A 24,755-nucleotide genomic window follows, 5' to 3' on the forward strand; every position below is an offset into this window, starting at 1 on the left:
TGTAGGAAACTAGTCTTGCAATGACAAGAGGAGTACATAAGACAAAAGGGTAGACAGGATCCTGTCTTGGGTACAACTTCACATTTCAGCCTTTTCAGTAGTGTACATTCTAGGCATAGAAAAGTGGTAGGCAGGCTTTCTCAGCAAGCAGTGACTGGACCTGGGGGACTGGTTGCTACAGCTGGAGGTGTTCCAGGACCTGTTTGTCAAGTGGGAGATTCCAGTTAGAGATCTACTTGCTACTTCTGAAATTCTTCTGCTTGTCTGCTTCACAGGATTGATCTGGAGGGCATTCTAGATTACAGATACATTTGGTTTATACTGACGTCTACAGGAGGATTTTACATTGTCAGATAGAAATAAATTGTGGCCAGCCCAGATTAATACCACCTGCTCCCAGCATGCCTCATTTGTTTTTCTGCTAGTTTCATAAGAGAATGGATGTCTTTTCTTCAGGTCTGCTGTGAAAAGCCTAATCACCGTTTGCTAGCCATTTTTACCTTTTTAAACATTTTCCTTATAGGGTAACTCCACTTCTGTAGAAATATATTTTTTTTACTTGCTATATTTTAACATACAATTGATACACAAGTCATGCTGTGATTTTAATGTTCTTAAAATTCACCTTTCCTTTTCAATCTGCAGCTCTCTAATTTTCTTCTGCTTAATACAAGTCAGATTTTAGGAACTGCAGGAGTTCCTAAAATCTGACTTGTATCAAGCAGAAGAAGAGAAATGTAAGTTTTGGTGAGGTACTCCCTAAAGCTGCATTCAAATCTGAGCGTTTTGTAGTTTGAAGCTTAACAAGCAAAATCCTATTCATTTCAGTGGTCAGATGTTCAGATGTGAACAGGGGCCTTTAAAATAAATGATATTTTGCTTGTTGAGCATCTTTGAGCTGTGAGCTACAAAATGCTCAGGTGTGAATGCAAGCTTAGGCTAATCACTTCTAAAGGAATGCAGACAATGCAGCTTTCCTCATTAGAACAGAAAGTGCTCTAGATCCTCCTACTCAGAATGATGATCAATCTGGGGAAACAAACAGCAGTTTCTTCACATTAATAAGGCTTCATGTACACTGTGCTCCTTTGAACACCTTTTCTCCTTACAGGTGAAAAGCAGCTTAAAAAAACAGTAAAAGCTGTGTTTTTTTTCACACGCATTTATGTGTGTTTGGCATTAATGCATTATATTGACCAGAATATTAACACGTTTATGCACATTTGTGCATTTTGTAGCATTTTTTTTTTTTTTTGCTGCCCAAACTCTCCTCTCCTGAAGCGGTTTTGTAACAAATCATGTTTTTTTACATAATAAAATCTGTTGAGCAAAAAAACATAATTGTGAAGTGGAAACAAAATGATAAATGGTTTTCACATTTTTTTTTACAAATATCTGAAAAGTGTGGTGTGCATTTGTATTCAACCCCCCCGAGTCAATACTTTGTAGAACCACTTTTGCTGCAATATCCGCTACAAGTCTTATGAAAGATGTCTCTACTAGCTTTACACATCTAGAGTGAAATTTTTGCACATTCTTCTTTGCAAAATAGCTCAAGCTCTGTCAGATTGGATGGAGAGCGTCTGTGAACAGCAATTTTAAAGTTTTGCCACAGATTCTCATTTGGATTTAGGTCTGGACTTTGACTGGGCCATTCTAACACATGAATGTGCTTTGATCTAAACCATTCCATTGTAGCTCTGGCTGTATGTTTAGGGTCATTGTCCTGCTGGAAAGTAAACGTCTGCCCCAATCTTAAATCTTTTGCAGACTCTAACAGGTTTTCTTCTAAGATTGTCCTGTATTTGGCTTCATCCATCTTCCCATTAACTCTGACCAGATTCCCTGTCCCTGCTGAAGAATAGCATCCCCACAGCGTGATGCTGACTCCACCATGTTTCATGGTGGGGTTGGTGTGTTCAGGGTGATGAACAGTGTTAGTTTTCCGCCACACACACATAACGTTTTGCTTTTAGGCCAGAAAGTTCAATTTTGGTCTCATCTGGCCAGAGCACCTTCTTCCACATGTTTACTGTGTACCCCATATGGCTTCTCACAAACTGCAAACGAGACTTCTTATGGCTTTTTTTCAACAATGGCTTTCTTCTTGCCACTCTTCCATAAAGGCCAGATTTGTGGCGTGCATGACTTATAGTTGTCCTGTGGACAGATTCTCCCACCTGAACTTTGGATCTCTGCAGCTCCTTCAGAGTTACCATGGGCCTCTTGGCTTCTTCTCTGATGTTCTTCTTGCCTGGCCTGTCAGTTGAGGTGGACGGCCATGTCTTGGTAGGTTTGCAGTTGTTCTATACTCTTTCCATTTTTGTATGATGGATTGAACATTGTTCTGTGAAATGTTAAAAGTTTGGTTTATTTTTTTTATAACCTAACCCTGCTTTAAACTTCTACACAACTTTATCCCTGACCTGTCTGGTGTGTTCCTTGGCCTTCATGATGCTGTTTGTTCACTAATGTTCTCTAATGAACCTCTTCACAGAACAGCTGTATTTATGCTGAGATTAAATTACTCACAGGGGGACTCTATTTACTAATTAGGTGATTTCTGAAGGAAATTGGTTCCACTAGATTTTAGTTGGGGGCATCAGAGTAAAGGGGGCTGAATACAAACGCACCCCACACTTTTCAGATATTTATTTGTAAAAAAAATTTTGAAAACTATAATTTTCCTTTCGCTTCACAATTATGTGTCACTTTGTGGTGTTCTATCACATAAAATCCCAATAAAATACATTTATGTTTTTGGTTGTAACATGAAAAAATCTAGAAAATTTCAAGGGGTATGAATACTTTTTTAAGGCACTGTAGATGTGCTTTCATCTTAAATGGATGACCTGTATATATAGGGGTCATATAAAACTTTTTTTTTCCTGTCTTAGCGTCCAGGCTCTGTATGTACCCAATCTGCTCCACTGTCACTGTTATCAAACAAAAATATACCACATGGTGTGTATTGCTTTTATTTATTTAAAAGCTTTAAAACTGCACAGTGTGTAAATATTCATTTATTCAGGTCATTAGACTGCATTAGCGTGCAGACCTAGGTTTAACATGCCCTTTTGTGCATTTTTTTTCTGCTCAAATGTTCCTCTCGTTTTTTTCCCCCTACCTCTAAACACATGGAAACACCTACAGTCCCAGCTGATTAAGGCCACTACCTGATCCTTTGTTCATATTCTTTTAAAGCACTACCAGGTGGATATCCAGCCTTCTGAAGTTTTATTTTTCGGCCGCAAGGTTCTTGCAGTGGTCTCTGAAGTTAGTTTTGTTGACTCCTGTTGTTGTTGGGCTTGTTGGCATAATTCTGTTTGTTGTTGCCTGCCCTTCTAATGAATTGCCTAGTGACATCCCAGGATCTGTGAATACTTGTGTTCTGTGCTGTACGATTAAGGTGAGAGGAATTTTGACTTGCCTGTAAATTCCATATCTTGAAGTACATTACAAGACACACAGGCCATCTTTCCTACCATCTCATGGTAAAACAATTTGCTTTAAGAACATTTGTACAATTTTCTAATCATTAGTGGGATAAAATTGACATTTGTTTTCAAGTGCAGCGAGGAGAAAATTTGAAGGAGCAGTATGAAAAATGTTTTTGAAACAAATTAATTTCTCAGTGTGGTTTTTGTTCTGTGAATGTTAAAAGCAAACTAAACTTTGAACTTCTTTCAAATGAAATTCATCAAGTCAGTGCATGTACAGAGAATATTGCTTCTACAAAACTAAGGGCTTACAGGGTTGGGTAGTGTTACAGTGGAGGCACCCAGGGGGCATGTCCTCTAAGCTTTGCCCTTGTCCAGTTACCTGAAGTTGTGAGCCTATAACCCAGGGTCTATGAATACTTTGCCTGTGTCCTGTACTGTACTCCATGATAACACATTTACAGGAAGTCAAAATTATTATTTTTTTTTTTTAATGTATATAAAATAGATGAACGTGTACATGAGTAAATTGGTTTAACTGCCTCGAATGTAACTTTATTGTCTGTCATGAGAGTAATTCTGATCCATTGAGCTGCGAGAGCATGGTCATGTAAAGAGTGGCATTCAAAAAGAAAAGTTAAGTAAATGAGCATAATGACTTCTAGATTTTATAGTTTCCTAAAGCAAATGGAAACACAGGTTTGTCCAGCCCTAACTAAAGCATAAAGTACATTTGCTTGGATGCACATATAGTAAATATGGCAGGCATTTCTTATCTTGTCTACAAAATAACTGTATTTATGTCTGACAGCATTTGGAATCCACACCTGTTTTGGAATGCTCTGGATCCAGCCCATCAACAGCTCATAGCCCTGATAACGGTTCACAACAGAATGCCCCTGAGCAGCCTCAGCAAGATGTTAATATGGAAATTAAACATGAAGAAGTGGAACCAGAAACTGTAGAAGCACCTTCTGAGGAGAAGCCAGAGGTAAGTTATTGCAATACTTGCATTGTCCATCATTAGTAAATGCAAATATATTTATGTAAGATCATGGAAGGTAGACACTCTGTGCTTTTATTGATGCCAACTTGAACATAGTCTTACACTAGAACATGTACCTTAACAGCTTGTTTGAGTGACGATCATTGCTCCCATTAAGACCTGAGTGTTACATCCCCACACTAGTATTGATGAGTTCTTTAAAGTGATTCTAAAAGTTGTACTAAAAGAATAAATAACAAAACAAACATTGTTATACTTACCTGCTCTGTGCAGTGGTTTTACAGTGGTCGTCCTTCCCCCTGCCAAGTGCCCCCAATAGCAAGCTTCTTGCTATGGTGCAGTCGAGCAGGCTCGCTCCTGAGCCACACTCCTGTGAATGTACGTTGTCCATGCACACACAGAGAGCAGCCCCCCCCCCCACAAAAACACACACCATTGACTCACTGGCTGTGATTGACAACAGCAGGAGCCAATGATCGCTGCTCCTATGCACATTGCTGGCTCAACAGGGTGCATAGAATGTGTTTAAAAAAACCTTCTGCCTTTTAGAACCGCTTTAAAGGCGACTGAAATAAGACCTAAAGGTGGTCCTGAAGTCCACTGCATGAGGTGTGGGCTTTTGCCATAATATGTAATTATGCACAGCGTAGTTGCACATTATGGTACATTTGCCTTACAGTAGTGCTCTCCTCCAGAGCCTACACATCCAGGCCATATTCACCAATCCTGCTCCTTCCATGGCACTTGTCTTAGGCCATTAAATAACCATCATCACAGGTCCCTTGCCAGTACTTCCTGAGACTTACAGTACTTACTGGGAGTGGAGACTTGTGATTTAACACTGCAGTCTGTACCTGCGCTGATCCTGAAAAAAAGGACTTTTAAACTGGGTGTTTGTTTTAACTATAACAAAAGCTGGGGAAGGGGGGGGGGGTGCTCAGGAGGGACAGAGAACAGCCTTAAAGGAAATTTGTTTTGTAGGGTTACAGTTACCATTGCGATATTGATTGAGTTACTGTCCCAAGAAACAATCATGATGCCAGTGACGTGCTGGAACAACTCATCTGTACATGAGAGTTCTGGGTCACTGACTCTCCTAGTAGAAAAGGAATAGGACCACAATTCCATGTTTTTTTGGGGGTTTTTTTTTTTTTTAGTTCCATTCAAAAGTGCCACCTGTGCTGTAGGATTTGGCCTATCTTAAGTTTCTGCAAGCTTGTTTGCCACACACAACACCTGTGCATTCCACTCCATCCCTGCCTCCCAACTGACACCAATGGGATGGCCTGCATGGGGATGCATGGAACACCTGTGCAGCTAAACACGGCATCACTGTAGTATGCCCCACGTGAATGACGCTTCAGGCCTTGTGGACACTTGCTTTTAAGGGGGGCAACAAAAATGCATGCTTGAGCTGTGTTTCTGCTGCCCTCAAACCCCCCCCTTAAGCTGCTGTAGGCATTTTGTATTTACTTGTGGGGTTTAGCTGACAATTGCATCGGATCCGCAGGGGACCTGTGCTGGCGGAAGGTGTAATGTGGTGCAGGGGGTGAGAAATGGGACAGTTAGGGAGGGGAGATGGGCATTTTTGGAGCAGTGCAGCAGTGGAAGTGGAGGGGAGAAAACGGTGGGTTAGAGGCAAAGAAGCAGTGACAGGAGGGCTTGGTAGCTGATAATCAGAGCTATTGTTTTGTTCAGCAGAATCTGCTGAATAGTTCTCACTGAAGTGACCACGAGTTTATAGCAGAGGAGGAAAGTCAGGTGCGGTTAAACCTGGCGAGGTGGAAGCAGTGCTGTAGGTTGGTACCGCCGTACAGCCCTGATAGCGAAAGGGTTAAACAAAAGCAGTTCAAATTGTGTTAATTGTTTATGAAATAAAACCTGAATGCTAATCTGTCTTGTAAGCTGCCGGTGCACTGGCAAAAACTGAAATTCTGTATTGGAATTCTGGGTAACCAATCTGCTCTGCTCTCCACAGCACTCCCCCTTTCCACCAACAAGGTTGATGGCAGCAAAGCAGTGCTGTAAATTAATACTTCCTTTTATATAACAGGTTAAAGCTGAAGTTGAATGCAAGCCCGAAGTGATGGATTGTACAGAAAAAAACAGTATTGCTTCAGATGTAAAAGAGGAAGAAGAAAAACCAGAGAGACCTGCTCCACAGTCTTCCCCTGCAGGGGAGTCTAAAGTAAAGGGTAAGCCTCTGCTTTACTTTATTTTTATTTTTTTGTTATGGTAAGCTTTCTTAGTGGTATTAAACCTAAAAGCAAACTTATTGGCAACAATATGCAAATTTATTATATTGCAGCTTGCCAATTCTTAGGCGTTATGGCTGCATTGGGTTTTTTTTTTAATTTTTTTTATTTTTGCTTTTACTTTCATCTGGTGGTCCTGCCAGTAAGTTTAATTTTTAACAGAGCAAGCTGTCCTGCGGAGGGTTGAGACAAACCCTTTACTAGTGACGAGTGCATAGGGTGGTCAGCTTTTATTTAAAACCTGCAACTGCTTATAAAGTGTCAGCTGGAGTTCAGTTTCAACCTGTTGGTGTATCTAAATCTGTTAGTGAATACAACACTGCCTCCAGACTGACAGTGCTGCTGCCCAAAGGTGTCCCTGTGCGCCTTCATCCAAAGTGGGGGCACTGTAGTTCAGGAGGTGTGATACTGGCCAGATCACCAGGTAAAACAGAGGGGGGGAAAAGGCCTAAAAGAAATCTAATGCAGCCACCACATTTAAAGATTGGTGAGCTGCGATATTTGACGTTTTGGGTTTAATTTCACTTTATTATCTTTTTTTCCAAGATTTATTTTTATCCTTTTGCATTTTTTACACACATGCTAAAATTCTCATTTTAGGCCTGAAGATTACTTAAATCCCCCCAAAATATTTTCGCTATAGACAGACACCTTGTGGAATAAAATGGTGGCAGTTGCAGTTTTTTGGTGTTATCCGATACTAGTGGATTAGCTGTTTGTCAAATGCTTATTTTCACAGTAAATATATGTGTTAATTTTAGTTCATACAATATATTACCCATCTTTTGGCAAAATATAAAAGATAAGGATGCTTTAAATAAATAGATAAAAAACATGTCATGCTTCAAAATTGCATTAGTCCGTGAAGCAGCATAAAGCTAAAGTGCCCAAAATCATTCAAAGGTGACACTTTAAAAGAGAAGTATGGAAACTGAAAATAAAAATGAAAAAAAAATCATACTTTCAAAGAAAGCTGCAGCACAGATCTCAGCTGCAGCTGTCTCCTGCCAGCTCTACACTGAGAACTGAGCAATCCAAGTCCACCCATTCCTCAGTACTTAGTCTTCAATGAGCAGAGAGCTGGTGACTGTCAGTCATCGGCTCTCTGCTCTGCACCTCGAGTACTGGGCTGTGCAGGAGGCAGGAGTGGCTGGCTCAGGCTCTCAGAAGCTGACTCAGCTGCTGGATAGGTTTCTGGGCAGATCCTGACATTTTTGCAGAGCCTGGACTGGCTCTATGGTGCCAGCCAACAGTAGGCTTTACTCCTCTCTGGATATGCTTTGATCTAAACCATTCCATTGTAGCTCTGGCTGTATGTTTAGGATCATTGTCCTGCTGGAAGGTGAACCTCTGCCCCAGTCAAGTCTTTTGCAGGTTTTTTTCTAAGATTGCCCTGAATTTGGCTCTATCCATCTTCCCATCAACTCTGACCAGCTTACCTGTCCCTGCTGAAGAAAAGCATCCCCAAAACATGATGCCACCACCACCACGTTTCATGGTGGGGATGGTATGTTCAGGGTGATTTGCAGTGTTAATTTTCTGCCACACATAGCGTTTTGCTTTTAGAACAAAAAGTTCACTTTTGGTCTCATCTGACCAGAACAACTTTTTCCATATGTTTGCTGTGTCCCACACATGGCTTCTCACAAACTGCAAACGGGACTTCTTATGGCTTTCTTTCAACAATGACTTGCCACTCTTCTATGAAGGCCAGATTTGTGGAGTGCACAACTTAATAGTTCTGTGGACAGATTCTCCCACCTGAGCTGTGGATCTCTGCAGCTCCTCCAGAGTTACCATGGGCCTCTTGGCTGCTTCTCTGGTTAATGCTCTATTTGCCCAGCCTGTCAATTAAGGTGGACGGCCATGTCTTAGTAGGTTTGCAGTTGTGCCATACTCTTTCCATTTTTGGATGATGGATTGAACAGTGCTTCGTGAGATATTCAAAGTTTTTTTTTTTTTTTTTTTAATACTCATACTTTTTAAACCCTGTTTTAAACTTATCCACAACTTTATCCCTGACCTGTATGGTGTGTTGCTTGGCCTTCATGGTGCTGTTTGTTCACTAATATTCTCTAACAAACCTCTGAGGGCTTCACAGAACAGCTGTATTTATACTGAGATTAAATTACACACAGGTGCAGTCTATTTACTAATTAGGTGACTTCTGAAGGCGATTGGCTCCACTAGATTTTAGTTAGGAGTATCAGAGTAAAGGGGGCTGAATACAAATGCACGCCACACTTTTCAGATACTTGGTTGTAAAAAAAATTTAAAACCATTTATCATTTTCCTTCCACTTAACAATTATGTGGCACTTTGAGTTGGTCTAACACACACACACAAACACACACACACACACACACACACTCTCTCTCTCTCTCTCTCTCTCTCTCTCTCTCTCTCTCCAGTGAGGAACAGAAGTATTTGAACACCCTGTCCGAGGGAGACTGACAGTCATCTTTAGCCTTCTCCATTTTCTAACAATTGCTCCAACAGTTGATCTATATTCACCAAGTTGCTTGGCAATTGCCCCGTAGCCCTTTCCAGCCTTGTGGAGGTCCAAAATTTTGTCTCTGGTGTCTTGACAGCTCTTTGGTCTTGCCCATGGTAGTAGTTAGCGTCTGACTGACTGTGGGGTGGACAGGTGTCTTTAAAGAGCTCAGACAGGTGCTACTACGTTAGATTGAGTGGAGTAGAGGTGGACTTTTTAAAGGCACAGTAACAGGTCTTTGAGAGCCAGAATTCTTGCTGTTTCTTAGGTGTTCAAATACTTATGTTCAGCAGTGCAAGACAAATAAATTCTTTAAAAATCAGACAATGTGATTTCCTGAACTTTTTTTTAAAGAGTGGGAATGCACCTACAATATGAATTTCAGACCCCTCCATGATTTCTAAGTGGGAGAACTTGCAAAATCGCAGGGTGTTCAAATACTTCTGTTCCTCACTGTATATAGGCAGGGCACGTACTTATAGTTAAGTAACCCATACAGCTCTATTAATTTATTTAATCTGTTTTAAGAAGACTTGTCAGCATAACATCACTGAAGCAGTATTTGCATAGTATTAGAAGCATATTATGGTGCCTTCATAGGGCAACATTTTTTGCTGAGCACCCTTGGAGCCCTAATTCCAGGGTGCTCTGCTGTGCATTTGCAAAATTTGTGTTGGCTACCTGTTTAGTGAGGCTGCCTATCACAGTAATCTGCAGCAAGGTAAGCAACAAAGTCTGTCTACAAGTTCACTTTAAGCTTGCTAATGGTGGTGTTATTGTTTCCATGTATATGTTTTGTAGTTGTAACTTCTATTAATCTTTATCTTTTGGGGATAAGTTTTCAAACCGGAGGAGCTACGCCAAGCTCTCATGCCTACACTAGAGGTATTATATCGGCAAGATCCAGAATCTCTTCCATTTCGTCAACCTGTAGATCCTCAAATATTAGGAATCCCAGTAAGTGACTTGTATTTTTCTTTGTTTTTTTTTTATGTTGAAGAGGTAGATGTAATTTTTATTTTGTAAATTGAATCTGTCATTAATTTAAGCGCAAAGTGTTGCATGCGCAATAGTGTGAAGTGATCTCAGGCTGCATCTTGGATCAAAACACCTTTGTGTCCACAAAGCATTGTTACAATGCATATGATTTGATGGAAGGGAATTCTATTTAAGCGCTTAATCCAACCAGAGTTTGTATAAAACAGCTTTGTTTTCTAGCCCTCAGTAATATGGAGATTTAAATCTGATCCCCAGGCATACTTCAGACCTCATATATGGGGGGTCTGTTTACTTTCTAAAAGTTGCCATTTTGTCCATTCAGTCCTGAGGTTTACCCAGCTGTGCCACACAGCATTCCAGGAGGTGGACACAACTTTCTATATCACAAAGCAGAACGCTGGGAAAATTCAAGGCCAGGCCGTACCTGATCCTCTGCTCCCACAGGCTGCTCCGTTTTACTAAACCAGTCCTTCTAGCCACCTCTTGCCTATGCTCTGGGGGTCTATGGTCTTCTGACATCATTAAGACTGATGTTGGGCCTGTAGCCCTACATTATACTGAAGATGCCAAGGGATAGTCCACTGCCGGAGCATTGGGGAGAGCTATCTGCTTTTACCTAGATAGAAAATGAACAGTTAACCCTAGTATGGGTAGTATGTGTAGTATGGGTGCAGCCCCACTGAAAGGGAGGACTTTGTGTTCTCAGAGTTGGACTTTGGGGAATTCACTGCTGATGGGACAGTGAAGATGCAGCGTCTCATCATTCTGTTCTTTCCTCCTTTTTTTTTAAGCATGTTCCTTATCATATTTTAAGGCATCTCAGCTGATTGACTTTCCGTGTTGGCCCTCCCTTTGCCTGTCTAAGAGTTGCTGTACTTGTCATTACGATAGGCTCAAATCAAGTCATTACGATAGGCTCAAATCAAGTCATATTCAAGTACTTAAAGTAGAAGTCCAGTTAAATCTGATCTAAACTTAAATTTGCTCCCACCCCCATTCCAAGCCATATACTCACTATCCTGCAAAGATGTGTATACTTGACTATTCTGAGGCACTTCAGTCTGGTCATGTGATTGTCTTCCTGCTCCAGCTTCAGGGTAGAGGGGGCACAGCTGACAACAGATGCACCATGGTAAGCCTATGGGTGACATCATCTCTTAGGCATTGCAGCCATTGTCTGCAATCTTTCCCCTTCACTGAAGCCAGATGCGCTGGAGATCACACGACTGTACCAGAGTGCCCAGGGAACAGGTAAATATACACATCTTTCTTCTACAGGGTAGTTAGCATAGGACATAGAATGGGGGAGGGCGCAGGTTTTGTTAGGATTTGACTGGACCTCTACTTTAAACTAGGTATACGTTAAACAAAAATACATTTGAACGACCTTATTTTTTTTTTTTTTTTTTTTTTTAAATTAAAACAGCTGCGTACTAGAAAAATATCTCGTACAAGACAAAATGGGACTATTTGGAACTCTACAAAGGTCTAGAAAGTATATTGTCTATTAAAACATATATTATTTTTTTATTTTTTTTTATTAAAGAAGGTTAACATACAAGCGTATTGCTATACATATAAAAAAGGCCAACACACATTACATCACAAACAGTAAATAACATCTTCCACCTGCATTTCCTAGCAATAAATCATTATATCACATTGTATTGGGTCTCTGTTAATTAGGCTACATTTTCTCGGTGTTTACGTGTTTCTTCTTCAGGATATGAGGATGAAGATGATCTATAGCATATAAGAATGCATCAGTGGCGTTTTCCTTACATCAGTTCCATGTTCTCAGTCCATTTCAGTGTGCCACCGCTTATATTTACTAAAGCTTTGCCCAAGACCTCAAATAAAATTGTGGGAGATATAGAACATGTATCATATAGGTACAAATAGGCAGCAGAATCTCGTACTATACAGTAATCTTTAAATTTGTACAATTTGGCTATGAGTTATGGATTAATAGGGGAGTCGTATACCTATCCAACATGATTACATCCAGTGGTGTTAAGTCATTCCAAGATCTCAAATCCAGATTTTCACTGCCTAACTCCATGTTATTTTGTTATCTCCAGCTCTGTCAGGCATTACAATCCCAGTTTGGGGCTCACTACCATCCATTGAGTCTCTCCCTTTTAATGTATGTTTAGGGGATGACCCCAAAAAGTTGATATCCACTTTCTATACTTCCCTTCTTCACCCAACAGTTGCTGACCTAGCTTACTAACCAAAAACGAAATAGGTGGTAGATGTGGGGAGCTGGAGGATGATGAATGGGAGGATATCCTAGAATCTAGTAAACTGATCTCTCAAAAACTCTCTGGCCACCTCTCCCACCTATATATTGTACATAGAACCTACCTAACCCTTGTTCAACTAGTCAAGTATAGGCCTCGATACGACCCTGCATTACCCAGATGGTGGGTATCCCAGTGGATCTTCCTTTCATTTAAAATGGTCCTGCTTGGTTATTCAATGTTATTGGTCTCAGATGGTTTTGTTTCTACATGATCACATGGGCTCTCCAACTCTATGCCCTAAACAATATCTCCTGGGACTTCTTCCCAACCAAGACAGTGACAAACATTTGCATGGTTTTCTTCAAGAATCATTTTTTATAGTCAGACTGCTGATAGGAAGGGTTTGGCTTTGGGTGTCACCCCTTACAATTCAGCAATGGATTGCTGCTATTAATCTCACCTTACCATACAAAAAAGTCATATACATACACAGAAGATGTCCTGCCAAATACAATAAGATATGGGAGAGATCACCAGAACAGCCCCCCCCACATGCGATATAGATGAATCTGTTTATGGGTTCCTTCTTTGCTTCTTTTCATGTATAGCATTGCTTCATGACGGTTATTTATGTAAACAGGCATTCCTTTTGTTATTGAGAATACATTATGGTATGGAGTTACTTGTATTGCTCGTTGTATTATAGTAACTTGGTGTCACTGACATCCCCAGTGACACCAATACAGTGATCAGTGCTAAAAAACAGCACTGACACTGTAGTAATGACACTGGGCAGGAAGGGGTTTATGTGAGAAGCGATCAAAGGGTTAACTGTGTGTGTGTGGGGAGTGTTTCACTGGGGTGGAGGGGGGGGGGGTGCTTTACTGTAATCACACGGATTGGGAAGCTGACAGGGAGGAAGACTGTTTGTAAATAAATCAGTCTTCCTCCCCATCAGTGATTGTCGGCAATCACCTGCCGGGACCCGGTGGTTGACATCCGCAGCCATGGCTCGCACCCCCTACTCGGAAATGCAAAATCACATATATATTTATACATGATTTTGCGCACCCGTGTAGCAGTATATGTGCTATATGGCAGCAGGTAAGCAGTGAGCATATTATTATCATTGTTAAGGAAAGTAGGCGGAAGATGTTACCTACTGTATGTGATTTGATGTGCTTTGGCCTCATTTGTACAGTAATACTTTTTTAAAAAATATATACCTTTTATTATGTGATCTATATCCTAGACCTTTGTAAAGTACTGGAATTATCCTATTTTGTCTTGGATGAGTTCATTTTTAGTAATGCATTGATTTGTGGCTTATATGTGCCTGAAGTTACTTCTACAGTACATCTGCAGCATATTGTCAGTTTTGTTTCTTTACAAATGTTGAAAGTATAGAAAAATGCCTGTTGATCCTGCCAGAAATCAAGCAACTTGCTATGGGGGCTCCCGAGTTGCGGCTCTGCGTGTCCATTCACACACACAGACGTGGCTTGGCCCTGCCCCCTTCTTCTCCTGATTGTTTTGCTGGCTGTGATTGACTGCAGAAGGAACCAATAGCTCCTGCTGCTGCCTCAGCAAATCAGGAGTGAGAGTCCCTGGAGAACCGAGGCTCTCGCGGACATCGCTGGATTGGGATGGGGCTCAGGTAAGTGTGGGTGGGGGGGGGGGGATGCTGCTGCACACAGAAGGGTTTTTTTTTACCTGCATGCATACAATGCAAGAAGGTAAAAAAAAAAAACAAAAAACCTTGAGCCTTTAGAACAACTGTAAGGCTCCATGCACACTTTATGCTAAAACTGCTGGTAATCGTGTTTTTTAGTAGCATTTTAGTACTGGTTTAGTAACATTTAGAAGCGTTTCGGAGCATTGGTGTTTATTGGCATTTTTACAGTACATGTAGAAGAAAGGGGAAAAAAAGCTAGCAAAAAGTTATTAGGAGCGTTTTAGTAGCATTTAGCTTTTTTTTTGTGCTGAAAAAATGCTCAAAAAAAAAATTTTTTTTTTCTTCTGTTCCTAGACACAGAAGCTCAAAAAATGCTAACCGCTTCTAGGAGCTTAAAAAAACACTAGTGTGCATGGAGCCTAATGCCACTCATTCAGTTTTGCAACTTAAAGTATATATTGTGCAATTCAAGCAGATTAAGTACCTGAATATGACTTGGTAACATTCTCTTGCAGTCCCTGTACAGCAGAGCCCAGACTTGGGGAGGAAGAAGCAGCACAAAGAAGCATGCCATTTTGCCACATTGCTTATGTGCTAACATGGAGACAGGCTGGTGGAAGGGGAGTGCAGAGTGAAAGGGAGATGAGCTGATTGCTGTGCTGATTCCCCTTCACTCTACAATCTTAGGCTATGGACGGGACATGACCTGAAGTGTTAGTGAAATGGTGCAGTGAAAAATGATGCCCTGCCGGACAGGGTTATACATATAGCTGTGTATATCTCATAACTGGATGAACAGAAATACATATTCTTTGGTAGGTAATGTAGTTCTCTTGTACAAATTTCATCTTTGTATTAGGTGTATTTAAAGGTTTGCCTGGAGTCTGTCATTACACTTTACCAGGCTTTAGTAAAAGTGCAAGTATTTGTGTTCACTTTCAATTTTGTTATGTTGCAGCCTGATGCTACAGTTGTATAAACTAATTTTTTTTTCTCATGAATCTACATTTGGTACAGCAAAATGAGAAAGTGAAAACAAAATTATAGAATTGTCTGTGAATAAATTAAAAAGAAAAACCTGAAATATCTCATGTACTCAAGCTTTGTACACCTGGATTGGGGAATTTTCTGCCATTTTTCTTTGCAAATCCTCTCAAGCTCAATCAGGTTGGATGGGGACCATCGGTGGACAGCCATTTTCAGGTCTGCAGATATGTTCAGTATGGTTCAAGGAACATCATGTTGGAAGGTTGAACCTTCAGCCCAGCCTGAGGTCCTGAGCGCTGTGAAACATTTTTCTATTGAGGATGTCTCTGTTCTTTGCTCCATTTTACTTTTCCTCAACCCTGACAAGTCTCCCAGTCCCTGATGCTGAAAAGCACCCCACAGTAGGATGCTGCCACCACCATGCTTTACTGTCGGAATGGTATTGTGCCCAGTTTCTGCCAGACATAACATAGAACTGAGACCGAAGAATTCAATCTGGATTTCATCAGACCAGAGAATCTTGTTCCTCGGTATGATGAGAGTCCTTCAGGTGCTTTTTTTTTTCTTTTTCAAACTCCAAGCGGGCTTTCATGTGTTAGCTACAGGCTTCCATCTAGCCACTCTGCCATAAAGCCTAGATTGGTGAAGGGCTGTAGTGATGTTGTCCTGGAACTTTGTGCCATCCCCACACAGGATCTCTGGAGCTCAGTCAGAGTGACCATCTGGTTCTTGGTTCACCTCCCTTACTAAGGCCCTTCTCCCCCCGATTGCTCTGTTTTGCCAGGCGAACAGCTTATTGAAGAGTCCTGGCTGTGCCAAACTTCTTCCGTTTGAGAATTAATGAAGCATCCGTGCTCTTGGGAACCTTCAGTGCAGCAGAAATATATATATATATATTTTTTTTTTGGGTAGCCTTCCCCAGAATTGTGCCTTGCAGTAATCCCGTCTCTGAGCTCTGAAGGCAGTTCCTTTTGACCTCATGGCTTTTGGTCTGATACAGTATGGATTGTCAACTGTGAGGCCCTTTACAGAGGTGTGTGCCTTTTCAAATCATGTCCAGTCAATTTAATTTGCCACAACTTGACTCAAAACAAGGTGTAGAAACCTCTCTGCAACCATCAAGAGAAATGGGAGACACCTAAAGTTCAAGTGTTGTTGCAAAGGGTCTGAATACTTATGCCAATGTGATATTTCAGTTTTATCTTTTTCATACATTTGCAAACATTTTTTTTAAATTCTATTTTCAATTTGTCATTATGGGGTACTGAGTGTAGCTTGATGATAAAACAATAATGAATTTAAACAACTGTAGTATCAAGCTGCAACATAACAAAATTGAAAAAAGTTAAGGGGGTCTGAATTCTTTATGAATGCACTAGATAGATAGATATAGCTAGAGATGTAGATATATAGATGGCTGTGCTATTGTCGATGTTTTATCCCCACCGACTGTGTCTTCATCATTATGATTCAGGATGTTGCCTCTTTATTTCAGGATTACTTTGAGATAGTCAAAACGCCGATGGATCTGTCAACTATTAAACGCAAACTGGATACAGGACAGTATCAGGAGCCATGGCAGTATGTGGAGGACATTTGGCTGATGTTCAACAATGCCTGGCTGTATAATCGAAAGACATCTCGTGTTTATAAGTACTGCTCAAAACTGGCTGAAGTATTTGAACAGGAGATTGACCCAGTCATGCAGAGTTTGGGCTACTGTTGTGGAAGAAAAGTAAGTTAGTCTGTTTTTATTTCTGTCCATTTAAAATCCAGTTTATTAATTAATATCATGAAGGTTTATTGTAAGATATTGAATTGACTTTGAATTGATTTAAAGGAGCGTGGTGATTTTATTTCTATTTTTTTTTGGGGGGGGGGGAGCGCCTCCTTACACGTAACAAAACTATAATTCGAGGCCGTTCCATATGCCCAATTTCCCTCCAGACCGTTGCAGTTAAAGCTTCTGGCAGCGTGGGACAAGAGGGTGCAGTCTTTAGCCTTACCAGCAGAACCATTCTTGCTCTAGTGTTGTGGGTCACAGGTTAGGGCTGAAATCAGGAATAATCTCTCCTCCAAATAGTTTGGAAGGTGTTCACAATGAATGGCAGCCTTTCAGGCTTGGGAGGATTCCTAGGTTCCCTCCTGATGGCCAGGGGACTTGTTCTTGGAGGAAACTTGGCACCAGATTAGTATTTTGGAATTTAGGGTGATGCTGGACCTCTTGTCTGTGAGGTCATCCAGCGGGGGTACAGTCCAGCAATGCCACAACAGTGGCTTACATCAGCCATCAGGGAGGCACCTAAAGTCTTGCGTTTAAAAGAGAAGTGGATCTGAGAGCTCTTGTTCCACTTCTGATCGCTGTGCACATGCCAAGCATAGAAAACTGGCAAGCGGACTTTAGTCATCCTGTTTTCCATACCTGAGATATGCACTCAGATAAAGCTCTCTTTACATTTTTTTTTTGCTAGTGTTTAATCCCTTAAAGGCAACAACATAAAACTTAATGTATCCTGTGTCCCATGATGTACACATTTCAGTTTTTTTTTTAGACTAACTCATAAGAAAGCAGCAGCACCTAAATGCAAAAACGTGATTTATGGTTAAATACATTTTTTTTTATTACCTTCACAGCTTGAATTTTCTCCACAAACTTTATGCTGCTATGGGAAACAGTTATGTACAATTCCACGTGATGCTACTTATTACAGTTACCAAAACAGGTAAGTGCATCCATGTAACCAACTGATATTTAATAACTAAAACACTGCTACCTTACTTTTGAAACCTGGCCTGCAGAAAATGTGTTATTCCAATTTAGTGGTATTGCAGAAATGCCAAAAGTTGACTTTCAACTTTTGCTTCTTTGAGGAAACGCTTAACTACTTGTTAGCTTCTTATACAGTGAAGGAAATAAGTATTTGATCCCCTGCTAATTTTGAATGTTTGTCCACTCACAAAGAAATAATCAGTCAAAAAATCGAAAGGTAGGTGTATTGTAACACTGAGAGACAGAATAGCAACAAAAAATTCAAAGAAAATGCATGTCTAACAAATTATTCACTGATTTGCATGTTCATGAGGGAAATAAGTATTTGATCCCCTTCACAAAACATGACTTAGTACTTGGTGGCAAATCCCTTGTTGGCAATCACAGAGGTCAGACGTTTCCTGTAGTTGGCCACCAGGTTTGCACACATCTCAGGAGGGATTTTGGCCCACTCCTCTTGGCAGATCCTCTCCAAGTCATTAAGGTTTGGTGACTGACGTTTGGCAACTCGAACTTTCAGCTCCCACAGATTTTCAATCGAATTAAGGTTTGGAGACTGGCTAGGCCACTCCAGGACCTTTAATGTGCTTCTTCTTGAGTCACTCCTTTGTTGCCTTGGCCGTGTGTTTTGGGTCATTGTCATGCTGGAACACCCATCGACGACCCATTTTCAATGCCCTGGCTGTGGGAAGAAGGTTCTCACCCAAGATTTGACGGAACATTGCCCTGTCCATCATTCCTTTGGTGCGGTGCAGTTGTCCTGTCCCTTTAGCAGAAAAACACCCCCAAAGCAGAATGTTTCCACCACCATGTTTGACAGTTGGGATGGTGTTCCTGGGGTCATAGGCAGCATTCCTCCTCCTCCAAACACAGCAAGTTGAGTTGATGTCAAACAGCTAGATTTTGGTCTCATCTGACCACAACACTTTCAACCAGTCCTCCTCTGCATCATTCAGATGTTCCGTGGCAAACTTCAGACGGGCCTGGACATGTGCTCTCTTGAGCAGAGGGACCTTGCGGGCACTGCAAGATTTCAATCCTTGTCGGCGTAGTGTGTTACCAATTGTTTTCTTGGTGACTGTGGTCCCAGCTGCCTGGAGATCATTGACAAGATGCTCACGTGTAGTTCTGGGATGATTCCTCACTGTTCTCATGATCATTGGCACTCCACAAGGTGAAATCTTGCATGATGCACCAGACCTAGGGAGACTAACAGTTTTTTTGTGTTTCTTCCATTTGCGAATGATTGCACCAACTGTTGTCACCTTCTCACCAAGCTGCTTGGCGATAGTTTGGTAGCGCAATCCAGCCTTGTGTAGATCTACAATCTTGTCCCCTACATCCTTGGACAGCTCTTTGGTCTTTGCCATGGTGGAGAGTTTGGAATCTAATTGTTTGATTGCTCCTGTGGACAGGTGTCTTTTATACAGGTAACAAAATGGGATTAGCAGCACTCCCTTTAAGAGACTGCTTCTAATCTCGGCTTGTTACCTGTATGAAAGACACCTGGTAGCCAGAAATCCTGCTGAATGATAGGGGATCAAATACTTATTTCCCTCATGAACATGCAAATCAGTGCATCATTTGTTAGTCATGCATTTCTTTTGAATTTTTTGTTGTTATTCTGTCTCTGTGTTACAATACACCTACCATTCAATTTTTAGACTGATCATTTCTTTGTGAGTGGACAAACATTCAAAATCAGCAGGGGATCAAATACTTATTTCCTTCACTGTATTGTAATGGACTCATTTTTCTAAGTGACTCCCAGTCCTATTATTTTAAGATGAGAAAATGCTGAACAGTGTGCTTTTGTAACCTCTTCAATTTTGGCTTATTAATTGAGGTTTCTCAACACACTATTTATACCCTACCTCTAATCAATAGCGGTCTTGGTTTTCATGCTCTGTCTGAGCATTCTGTAAAGAAGAGCACTAATATAAGCTTGTCTATCTCCAAATTTATGTAAATGAGTGCTTCATGTGACCAGCACCTCATTTCTTCTGAAAGTTTCTGTTCTGATGGTTTGTTTGATTGCAATTTGATTAACCTAAAACACAAATACTTTTCACCAGCGCACCATTGTTTACCAGAAGAAGGATTTGGTCAGTCCCAGTCAGTAACACTGCAAACCAATATTTTGGGGCCAAGGCAGGACCAAGGTGTTGGAGGTTGACTGATTTAACAAATGCTTCCCTGTGACGACAATGGTGTGCTGGCAAAAAGTATTTCTGGTTTGTAATAGGGTCATTCATCTGATCACTACACCTTCCAGTTAGTTATATGGAAGATTGCCAAAGCTGGAATTTGTGAGGTTAACAAAACTTCCCACATGGTTGTTCTCGGTCAGTGAAAATCAGTGGGTCAGGATAACCATTCTTGAACATTTCCTGAAGGTGATCATTTTTTTTTTTCCTAAAGCTGAACTCCAGGAAACATTAAAAAATCTTCCATTGCAGTGCAGTAGTGCCAAAACAGCAAGTGCTAACTGCTCATTTTTGTCTAGGGGACATGAGAAAGCAGATTTATTTACCCACTCCTTTGTGCTACTTAAACTGTAGCCTCTTCTCCCCCATACTATGATAGTCTAAAATAATCTGACTGTATCAACACTGATGCATGGCCCTGCATTAGACATAACAGAGCTCCGTCTGACAGAAGATTGCTTAACCACTTCAATACCGGGCACTTTTATCCCCTTCCTGTCGAGACCAATTTTCAGGTTTCAGCGCTCTCACACTTTGAATGACAATTGCACGGTCATGCAATACTGTACTCAAAATACATTTTTATCATTTTGCTCACACAACTAGAGCTTTCTTTTGGTGGTATTTAATCACCACTGGGGTTTTTATTTTTTTTCTAAATTAACAAAAAAAGACCGAAAAGATTGATATAAAACAAAACACATTTTTCTTTGTTTCTGTTATAAAAGTTTGCAAATAATTGTTCTTCATAAATTTAGGCCGAGATGTATTCTGCTACATTTCTTTGGTGAAAATAACCCAGATCAGTATTTATTATTTAGTCTGTAGGAAAGCTATAGAGTTCACAACTATATCTAAAAATTGATCAGTCCTGAAGTACTGACAGCCAATCTAATTTCTTGAGGGCCAAAAAGATCAGAACAGTACAGATATTCCCCAAATGACCCATTTTTGCAAAGTAGACAGTCCGACTTATTTCACAAGAGGCATGGTGAATTTTTTGAAGTTGTAGTTTTTTTTGTCATTTTTTGGAAAATGAAGAAATTAAAATTATTTTCATTTTTTATTTTTTTTTTTACATACTGTCACCTGTGTGGTACAGCATCATAATATAACAGGTGTGGTGGTGATTAGGGACACTGACTGGTGACAGTATGGAAAAAAAATGTATTTTTTTTTCAATTTTGTTTTATTATTTTTTATTACATTTTGTCTTTTTTTTTCTCTTCATACTACAATATGACCAAAGTAGTATAATTTTACTATAGTATTTTTTTACACAATTTGACTGCTTATAGCAAAGAATGTCTTTGCTATAAGCAAGCATTTAACTGAATATGAAATTGATTCATTCAGGTTTTTTGTTGTGATTAGCTGTGATTGGCCACGGCTAATCACATGACACAGATGGGCTGTGATTGGCCCAGCCTGTGCATGTGATCACTGACCACTCACAGCTAGACACACTTGTATACAATGGATGGCATGAAAGGAAGCCATCCATTTACAGCTGTCATGTGACCTGCTGTGATGGTGACAGCAGGTCACATGGTACTGGCAACGGGGCCAGTACACAGATCTGTCTTTAGCTGTGTCTGAGGTACACAGCCGGTGACAGATCTTGCCAAAGAGCGGGCATGCGCAATATGCAATCCGGGAAGGACGTCCTATAATGCCTTCCCAGATCGATGAGAGTTTTACTAAAGTCTGAATTAGTTTTTTTGTGAAAATACCAAACATGTTATGCTCACCTGCTCTGTACAATGGTATTGATCTTGGCTCAGAAGAGATGCAGCCATGCACAGCGCTTGATCTCTTCTCATCTTTCTTTCCCTTCACACAGGGAAGGGGGATGAAAGAGAAACTGAAAATGTTTTTTACCTTATTGCAAGGGATGCGTTTAAAGGTTAAAAAAAAAAAGTTTTTAGGTTTAGTATCACCTTAATCACTTCCAGTCTGGACACTTTTACCCCCTTCCTGCCCAGGCCAATTTTCAGCTTTCAGCGCTATCACACTTTGAATGAAAATTGCGCAGTCATGCAACACTGTACCCATATGAATTTTTTAGCATTTTTTTGAGACAGATAAAGCTTTATTTTGGTGGTATCTATTCACCACTGGGATTTTTATTTTTTTTTGTTATGTAAATGAAAGTCCAAAATTTTTTAAAAATAGTGTTTTTGTTTTAAAATTTTGCAAATAGTATCAATCTTGGCCAAAATTTATTCCGTTATCTTTTTAGTAAAAAAACCCAAATTAGTTTATAACCAAAAATTATCATTTTTAAACCTTTTTTTTACATTTTTTTTTATATTAATATTTGTTTTTTTTTTTTTTTTTACATACTGTCACCCTAGCAGTACAGTGTCACCATGATGACACTTTACTACTTTTAGGGGGCGATGAAGATTTGTTTTTGTTTTTTTTTACACTGATCGCTTTTACACCCATAATGGCTGTAAAAGCAATCATTTCTCCCTCTCTCTAGCTGCATTCTTTTGAAAACTACTGTGTGAGCTGTGATTGGTCACAGCTTGTCACATGGTACAAGGCTGTTGTGAATAGCCTTGAACCATGTGACCTCTGTGATCATTCACAGATTTCACACGTAGTAAGCAATGATGTCAGAAGTGACATCATTGCTTACTACTCTGCATGTGATCATTGATTGGCCAATCAGTGATCACATGATCGGGACCTCGCACAGAGGTCCCGTCTGACGATCGGTATTCCACTGTGTCTGGAGGACACAGCGGGCACCGGATCGCTGTGCTGCGCGCTCCCAGGGAGCTTGCACAAGCAGGGTGCGGGGAGGCCATTTATAAACGGCCACCTGACCCTGCACTGCTCCCGTCTGGCCGTTTTATATACATTGGCCGGACGGGAAGTGGTTAGGGAAAAAGTGCTTTAACTGTCCCCTAGCTCAAACTAGCATCTAAACCTTGCAGTGCAGTCTCAGTCCCACTGCAAGGGAGAAATTTAAGTTTCCTGGACTTGGGCTTTAAAAATGTAAAATTAAGACTACAACCTAGCCTACATTATCATTATGCACTGTGTTATATTTACTGCTATCTAACACAAGAGTAATGTCTCTTGAAACTTGATACAAGGTGTTGGCACATGAGAAGCTGAATGTGTTTATCATTACAGTTCTATAACAAGTTTTACCATCTTGGAAGTTTCATGTTTTAGTGTCATAGATTATTAGATCATATTGAATTTAACTTTTTGTGCGGTTTTTTTTTTTTTTTTTTTTTTTTGTCCAAATAAAAGGACATTCATGTCAAACAGAAAACAACAAATCTTTGCAAAGTGAGAACAGATTTTTGCAAAGTGATTTAAATGTATTCTAATAAAAAGAAAAACATTGACCATGTGCTCTTTAATATGACATGCCTAATTTGTTACTGGTGTAGCCAATTCTTTTCTATCATAAATATTTGAATAAAGATCACCTGTATATAGTCATTTGTATTTCAAATGTTTGTAGTGTAAATACAAATGTATCTGGAAGGTAAACTTTGGGTGGTTTAGTATTGTAACATAACCTAAACCACGAAAAAAAGTTGAAATGGGTACAAGCAAACTTTCCAAGTCACTGAGTATCCATTGGAGTACAGTTAAATCAGCCATTGAGAAGTGGAAAGTGTATGTCTTTAAATTCTGCCAAGAACAGGTCATTCACCAAAAGTGAGTGATCGTGCAAGGAGATGATGGGTGAAGACCACCAAAAGATCTACGACAATATGATAACTCTGGATGAGTTACAAGCCTCAGTGGCTGAAATTGGAGAGACCACGCAAACAGCTGTTGCCCAGAGGCCTCGTCAGTCTCAGGGTTATGGAAGGATGATAAAAAGCCATTGTTAACTAGGAGACATAGAAAACTAGCTAAAAGATAATTGCATGGTCTGATAAAATCAAAATTTGAGCTTTTCAACTTCAAGCTAAACACCATTGTTTGGCATAAGCCAAACAATGCAGAACATCGCAAACACACCAATCCCAATGTGGAACATGGTAGTGGTAGCACCATGCTGTGTGAATGCCTCTCCACAGCAGGTCCTTGAAGGTTTGTTTGGTTAGAAAGAATAAACAAAATGCAGAAATTCCTGTAGGAAAACCTGCTGCAATCTGTTAGAAATCTAAGGCTTGGGATATAATTGTTCTTCCAATTTGATGATGACACCAGGTTTAAAGCCAAAACTACACAAAATTGGATTTAAACAACATTGCTAATATTTTAGATTGGCCAGGTCAAGGTCTCCTGGCAATAGAGTATTTTTTGCTGGACTAGATAAGGGCTATTCAGATTGATTTGATGTTCTGTGACAATACAACATAAAATCTTCCAAGGGGCTAAATATTTTCTATAGGAACTTTAGCTCAAATGCATTGGGATTTCAACTTGTTTGTTTTGAACAAAACAATTGAGAAAATGCTAAATTAGGATAATCTCCACTGAATAAAAAAACTGACATATAGCAGAGACGTAATAGCACAGTTTGGATGATAATGACTGAGGAATAGCTTTGTTACAAATAGTGAGCTGTTGATATTGCATAAGTTTCCAAATGTGGGTGCCAGCTTTCATGTATTGCTTAAAAATGCCTAGTTATGTGCATATGCTGCTTTTTATCAATTTGAGCAATATGTTTAAGTTGTGTGTGTGTGTTT

The 24,755-nt window shown here is 40.1% G+C and overlaps 1 protein-coding gene across 1 annotated transcript in view; it reads left to right on the forward strand.

Moving 5' to 3' along the window:
• Positions 1-24,755, forward strand: part of EP300 (EP300 lysine acetyltransferase) — a 149,185-nt gene that overhangs the window by 86,038 nt on the left and 38,392 nt on the right. Inside the window, exons 15-19 of the mRNA XM_089692644.1 lie at positions 4,252-4,431; positions 6,500-6,641; positions 10,034-10,152; positions 16,598-16,837; positions 17,737-17,825. Of these exons, the coding sequence (XP_089548770.1) occupies positions 4,252-4,431; positions 6,500-6,641; positions 10,034-10,152; positions 16,598-16,837; positions 17,737-17,825 (770 nt within the window). The remainder of the gene's footprint in view (positions 1-4,251; positions 4,432-6,499; positions 6,642-10,033; positions 10,153-16,597; positions 16,838-17,736; positions 17,826-24,755) is intronic.

Source organism: Staurois parvus, unplaced genomic scaffold (genome assembly GCF_062004578.1).
Source record: "Staurois parvus isolate SC_StPar_1 unplaced genomic scaffold, SC_StPar_1.0 ptg000597l, whole genome shotgun sequence".
NCBI lineage: Eukaryota > Metazoa > Chordata > Amphibia > Anura > Ranidae > Staurois > Staurois parvus.